The sequence below is a fragment of the Penaeus vannamei genome, chromosome 21 (assembly GCF_042767895.1).
Source record: "Penaeus vannamei isolate JL-2024 chromosome 21, ASM4276789v1, whole genome shotgun sequence".
Taxonomy (NCBI): domain Eukaryota; kingdom Metazoa; phylum Arthropoda; class Malacostraca; order Decapoda; family Penaeidae; genus Penaeus; species Penaeus vannamei.
The window spans coordinates 8,273,164-8,280,663 of NC_091569.1; the positions used below are offsets into that span (position 1 = coordinate 8,273,164).

At 33.6% G+C, this 7,500-nt stretch overlaps 1 protein-coding gene across 4 annotated transcripts in view; it reads right to left on the minus strand.

The window, feature by feature from the left end:
* Ldh (Lactate dehydrogenase) overlaps nucleotides 1-7,500 on the minus strand; it is a gene marked incomplete at its 5' end in the record, with an annotated part of 18,188 nt that overhangs the window by 246 nt on the left and 10,442 nt on the right. For 2 of the 4 annotated variants that reach the window (XM_027361674.2, XM_027361673.2), the window contains 6 exon segments: nucleotides 1-855; nucleotides 1,064-1,247; nucleotides 3,480-3,603; nucleotides 6,748-6,865; nucleotides 7,073-7,246; nucleotides 7,421-7,500. The exon segment at nucleotides 1-855 is cut by the window's left edge and continues 246 nt beyond it; the exon segment at nucleotides 7,421-7,500 is cut by the window's right edge and continues 120 nt beyond it. In XM_027361674.2, the coding sequence (XP_027217475.1) occupies nucleotides 1,083-1,247; nucleotides 3,480-3,603; nucleotides 6,748-6,865; nucleotides 7,073-7,246; nucleotides 7,421-7,500 (661 nt within the window). In that variant the 3' untranslated portion in view covers nucleotides 1-855; nucleotides 1,064-1,082. 4 annotated transcript variants of the gene reach the window in all.

Below are 7,500 nucleotides of genomic sequence, written 5' to 3' on the forward strand. Positions count from 1 at the left end.
CACATATACAAACTACATTATGCTTGTCAGAATACACCAGAAGTCACAATTAAAGTAAAACGAAAGTAATCATTCAAGTATACCCTTTTTATATCTACAGAAGAGAGCAATGAACCGAACAAAATCCCTATACTTTGCTAACCTAACTTTTAGTTAATGTATGATTAGTCTACTTTAAAAAAGATGCCTTTTGGCTAATAATTTCATTGTTATATACTGATTTCATAGGAAACAGGATGAGAATTGATACATCAAAATATATTAGATATATCTGATAAGAATACTGGTTTAGGAATTACATATTTTCTATATCTAATCAGACAAATAAATAATATAATGTGTTCAGTGTCAAGATCTTACGAATTGTAATGCTGATCCCTATTACAAAACCTATACTTGTATTTATTTTGAGAAAGGTTTTATAAAGTGTTGTTAAAATACGCAGTTTCTTATCAAAATCAAATGCAATGATTTTCTTAGAGGACTTACAATTAAATTCGAGATGAGGAATATCATTCTAATTCATCACATATATCTGGCCTTTAGGCACTCACACTCTTATACCAATAAGCCATAATCAGTTATTACTCTATATGATCTCCTGAATACATAAAAAGCACATGCAGCAGAATGCAAAATACACTGTATTGGAACTGCATATTAATACTTCATCCTTAGTACAATCAAGAACCATTCTATCCTCAAAATAAATATTGCACATTAGCAGCATGTAAACTCTCTCTTCCTTCTCGTTTGGCAGTATATTTACACTCCTCGAAATTTGATCCTTCAAGCAGTGCCACCAGCGTGAACCATTGCTGAACGTTCAAGGTCAGGTTGTTTTCTAGAGCTTCACTGTGGAGAAAAGAAAATTTCGTAAGTTATTGGACAACGCACTGGAACAACATTAATTAAGATTCCATCTATGATAATAAATGACCAGCAAAAAATGCCTTCTAATGATTCAACATGTGACCAAGACTTGTTTTTTTTATTACATGCATCAAAATGGAGAAAGCAACAGAAATCTTCACTTGTAATAAGAACTACCACCACACATTACCATTGTTGCATCACGCGCCTTAGAACTGAATTCCGGCCTGAACATCCCAGAGTGTGTTAGCAGACTTTTGCAGCTGAGCAATTTCAGCTTCTGTTAGGGTCTGCTTGATGACATGAGTGACACCGTTCTCACCCAAGACCACAGGCAAGCTCAGGAACACATCCTTGTCGATACCATGGTAATTCTAATGCAAAGAGAACAGGTATTATAGCAATAATGCCCCAAACTATAAACTATTCTATTAAATATCAGATGATGGAGAAATTTGCCTTATGGTTAAGTACTATCACTTATAAATAAAATAATCATTACATATGAAAATGTAAAAGAATCAAGCATTTATTTAATGATATAATAAAAAAAACTACCAGAACAATGCAGAAAAAAATCATGAATTATTAAACTGATCCAATTTTTTAATCTATTCCTGAAAAAAATTGTTCTTTACTTATGTGTTCCACTCTCAAAGTAACACTCGGTAGTTATTGATTTACTGTCAAGACTTGAAGGGGGCATTTATTTAGAAATTATGATATTCATGGGGTCTTTGTGCCAAAAACGGGACATGGGTATAAACATTCCAAAAACAAAAAGGTTATGTTAATCCAAGGAAATTATACCTGACTTAGGTTTAAGACAAAATTCAAGATCAAATTTATAAGAACTTAAGTCTCATTGTGTAAATTTCTTAACATTAATTACTCAAATCACTTTGAATTATAATAGTATTTCCTCTTTATTGTGGGGGAAACTTTTCTTGATAGTCACATTTCTAAAGAGACAATTAATCCTAAACATAAAAAATAATATATACATAATTGTCACCATTTGCAGCACTACTATATACAACTATGTCAGCATTTCTAACACCTTACTGTCTACTATGTCATCTATTCACACTGTTTCAGCAAAATTAGGCAATTATCCAACTCTTATACTGCAAAATACATACTTAGCCTTCTTAAACTTAATAATGCCTTATATTCCTAAATATAGAAACATCTTATACTTCAAACTGTGATAAATGTTATTCTCTCTTTAATGATGAGTACTATTCTAACTTACCAATATATAATCCTAATATTATCCTACCTTTGTAGTATGTCATAGTGCTTACATCCTACAAACTTGGCAATTTTGTCATATCACGGCACAATTTAGCTGTAGCCTTATATTTAAAGTAGATATTTGCTGAGTCATTATACCTTTTCCAACAAAATCATTTCAGAATTATATCACTCATTTAGTTGCAGAATTATCAAAAAATACCCTAGTATATGTCCCTCCTCTCAGCTACAAACCTCAAAGGGTGAATTTCATAACACTAAGGTAACCATAAAATTATTTCACTTCAAATAATTCATCTCACATATGTACAGTATAACCTTACAACTAATCATATAATTTGGAAGAATATATTCTAGAATACATAGATATAAAATTTAGAAAAAATACAATTTCTTTCATCTGCAGTAGTCTTTGGCATCTTTTTCCTAATAGATATGCCAATCTTTGCAAGCTTGGTGTGTACAAGTGGCAGAAACGTAGCTTTAATCATCTGAAAGGGTATACACTGCATAAAATCTAAGTTGCTGAACATGGCTAAAGATTTGACTACACAGCAATGGCAACTTATGCTTTCCTTGTGCAACACATATTCTTGGACAAACAATGTATAAATAGCATTGCAAAGGATAATGCTTCACAATGAGATGGCAAAAGAAGTAGAAAGTGGAAAGAAAGAAAAGAAAAATCACTGCTTTATATTGGATATGGTTGTCAGAAACTTGTTATTCCTGGATTGGGATACATTATGCACATCAAAGCATATCACTAAAATTATATAAAGGTAATAAAAAATTTAGATATAATGAAATGTCTAAATCTAAGAACCAAGTCAGGGTAACAAATATAGAATCTGAAACCTCGTTAAAGTTAATTTGGTAAATCTAAACATGCATACCGGTAACACAGAGGCAAGTATGTAGTTTTCATGGACCAATTTGATTTTTTCCTTTTTTTTCTAAATTAAGGATTGTCTTTCAAATACATTGAAGAAAAGTACCATGCTACTACCATCATCACGACTGTTCAAAGAGGCAATGTTCTCCTTTTTTTTTTCTTTTCTGACATGGTATAAAATGGCTTAGAGTAAGTTCAGCCAATATTCGCATTAGTCCAATGATTACAAAAGATTTATTCTGAAATTTTTGGAATCATCAGCATGATTATCTTTTTTCTCTTTCTCTCTGAGTCATGAAAAAGGAGCGGGGATCAAGGGAAAAAGATTTTAAAAACTGGCTCAAAATGCACCAGAGGAAAAGAAAATGCAGAGCTTCAGAGATGAAAAAGGAGGGAAAAAACAAAAGAAAATACACAGCAGGACACTGCAGCTCCTCCAGCTATCATCTGGTACCTGTACACTTGTAGACACGGCGTAAACAGTACGTTGGTTCGTGAGAATGGCCCTGGTTAGAACAGCACATGAAGTTCCAATGGCCCATGAAGTGTATCCCTTCATCTTGATCACCTCATAAGCACTGTAAGTGGCACCCAATTCATAAATGTGATTTTACCCTTTTACTATTTGCTTGCTTGCTTGCTTGAAGCTGGTACATAGCCAGCCATCTGTTCTGCTTGCCTTTTTTTGCTGGAAGATAACCCTGCCTGCCACTAACTTAGGAAAGTCGTTACCCACATACCTGAACAGCTACAGAGACAGCATAGCAGGCGCGCATGTTCTTGACGATAGATGACACCAGAGAGGCGACAGAGAGACCGATGGCCCAGGAGGTGTATCCCTTCAGTTTGATGATCTCATATGCACTGCAAACCACTCAGAGTACAATGCCAAGCATAATCATAGGCAAGGGAAATAGACAACACTATTCTCTTTCTTAAGAATATGAGCTTGTTTCTTTGAAACAAAAAATGAAATCTTAAACTTTAGCTTATCTATGGCTCTCATTGATCTTCCTTTTTCATCAATCTCTTCACCCTCCTTTCCTCCTTTTTTTTTCTGGAGTGAAAGAAAAAAATGTTCAAGTGCTCAATACTTTCTTGCTGCTAAAGTGTCTACGAAGGTCTAAAGTATTCGGTAGGCTGTCTAAGCTAGTGTTAACCTACACATTAATTTAGAACATAATTTACCAGTAAAGTGGATGTGCTAATATCAGATATCTACAAATGATATATAAAAATAAAAAAAGGTTGTACACAGATTAAAGAGAAATTTTGAGCTGAAAGGACAGAAGCAAAGCAAACCCTCTTAAATGTCGCCTTTATCTTAATGAGTCCGCACTATGGAGAGAAACAGACCAAGCTACTGATAGCCTCTTGGACAACTTTGGCCAGCCCACAATTAACCTATTTTTGTAGATATCGCCTTGGCTAGTGATATAGTAGCTAGAGAAAATAAGATCTAAATGCTCTCTCATGTATAAAGATTTCTCAAGATAATTATTTGAATACTTTCCGTCTTTTATCAACCTCTCAAATAAAAAGAAAAGTACTCTCAAGATCATTAACATAAGAACAGCAATAGAATGGGTAAGCTTCAGGCTATCTGCTTTTCTGTGTACAACATAATTTTCTTCTCTGATGAAAATGCTGGCCTTTGTGCATCCATCTTATAAGTGATAGTCTACTACATATTTAAAAACCTACGAGACTTATAGCACTATCAGCTATGGTGTGTGAAATATTTAATAACAATAGTTATAAAGTATCTCTCTTCCCTGCAGCTTTCTCATTTTATGCTCTTATATTTTAGTTTCAAATTTATTTTATTTATTTATTCTTTTTTTTTCAGAAGTATCAGCACTTTTTAGTATTTACCAAAATCCAATTATTGTGTAACAAAAGATCTTTACTCACAAAATATTTCAGATACTTCTTTCCCTCAGTTTTATTTAATTTTTCTTTTCTTTTCTTTTTTTGCCTATGATTATGGCATATTTACATCTAAATTTTGGTCTGAAGTGAATGCAACTCCCAATTTTAAAAGTTTTGGAAAGAAGGAGGAGGAAAAGTGACAGGAGCTTTCAGTGCTTCATCTACATCATAGTGCATTTTTGCTACAAAGTTGTCCTGACATTCTCATTCATGGGTGCTTTTGGCATGTTTTATCACTTTAAATGCATTTTTCATACAGACTTCCAGACCACACTGAATCTGCAGTAAAAACAACCTATTCCATTTCTCCATTCTCATTTCTATATGGAAAACAAATCAAAATTTCTAACATGAAAAAAGGACCCACGTTTGAGGATTTGACTTTAAAAAGAAATATGTCAAGACTGTTAAACTACAAGTGTTGTCTTCTTGACTCGGAGGTAACTCTCTACAAGCTTTATCATTCATGGATAGGGAGAACAGCCTAATTCATCAACCTCAATACAGAGACAATTGCACCTCTTCTAAAAAATAAAAAATAAAATAAAATAAAATTGCATAATTTCTTTAACAATCTTTTAATCTACACTGCAAATCAGAACTAAATTAACTAAACAATCATTTTAAACATTATAAAACAAAGATATAAATAGATAGATAAATAAATACACGTATGTGCACATAGATGATCATTACAGTAAGCACTTAAAACTTAATCATTGTCTGAATCATTAGCATGAATAAAGATATGAGGTGATGTATCTACAGTGCTGTGAGTAAAGCATCAAAGTAAAGCTAAGCAAAAGCAGATGAGCAGAAAAAAAAATGGAACTTAAGCAAGGGCATGCGGTGATTCGCAAGTAGTTGGTGAATTTAACTCAAGTATCAAAAAACAAAACAAAACAAAATTTAAGCAAATTATCACTATTAGGACACAGGGAGCAACAGAAATAAACTTTAGTCAGAAGCAAAGACAACATTATTATTTCTTCCTTTCCATGGGCAAAACATCGCTTGTAGCTCTCAGTCGATTAAGGGTGAATCTGAACCCCAACCTTACCTTTAGTCAGGTAGGGGAATGCTCAACACATTGCTCCAGAGTCTCATCTCTAAGCTTAGCAGTTATTTCTTTTAACTATCAAAAACTATTAGAACTATATGAACACACAATGATTATTAATAACAGCTCTGTAGTAAACTGAAGTAGTAAGACGACTGCCTATTCAATTAACTAGAATGAAGAATATAAATCATCAGGTAAAAAATACATATTAACATTTCTACAAACATGCTCGAAACGAAAAAATTTATCTTAATATTCAAATAACTAATACAAAAAGTGAAATCATGCTCTAGGTAAAATTCCTACTCTATACCACCTGATACAGAAATATGAATATAAATCTCAATGGTTAGGAGCAGCAAAAAAAAAATAATAATGAAAAAAAATAATAATAATGAAAAAAAATATTAATAATAATACAAAAGGTGCGTGATGAAGCCAACTGCTTGCACCAAGCACAGCTGAATATCTCATGATTCCAAATTAATACAGTGTGAAAAAAGATGGCAAGAAATTGGCAAGCTCATGAACCAGATGAGACATTATTTACATGTCATAAGTTTCATCCACAGAGTAAATCTAAATCAAAAATAAAATGAAATGGAAATTTAGTACACCACGGTTTTAAAAACGATCATGAGTAGTGAACTTATGACAGAAGATAAAATAAAGAAACTCTCGTACTTTATAAATTATACCGAAGGCTCAAGGGAAAGGAGAAATTTACCTGTTCACAACATCTTTGTGGAGTTCATCATACTTTTCAGGATCTTCTGGAGTTCCCACTTTTGGGTTCAAGTCACGCAGACGCACACCAGCAACATTAACGCCAGACCAGACAGGTACTGTGGAGAATGAGGTGGTTAAACAAACAGATCAGTTCAACCTCACACCTACACAATAATAAATGCATTGCTTTAAAACTATCAAATTTTAGCTTTTACCACAATGCAACCCTTACATACATCTCTTTAGCCATCTTTCTATATTTCCATGTTTCTGTCACATCTTAACATGTTTCAGAAAATATTTAAAATCTCAAGTTTCCTTACCAGAGGAGTCACCATGCTCGCCAATGATCCATCCGTGGGTGGATGAGGGAGCGACACTCAGTTTCTGGGACAGGTGGAAGCGGAATCTGGCAGAGTCCAGGTTGGTGCCTGAGCCGATCACATGGTGCTTGGGGAGGCCAGACAGTTTCCATGCAACGTAGGTCAGGATATCCACTGAAAAAAAAGAAAAGGGTTACCTTAAGTGCAATAGATTTTAGCATAACCCTTCACAGCCTCTGTAATGTATAGTTAGTACAAAATTGTCTGACAGAAGGTTTATTTTTAAATAGTAATTTTCCAAGAAATATGATCAATATTTTCAATATTAGACAATACAACAAAACTCACCAGGGTTTGAGACAATGAGGAGGATGCAGTTAGGTGAATGCTTTACCAGCTGGGGAATCATGCCCTTGAAGATGTCCACG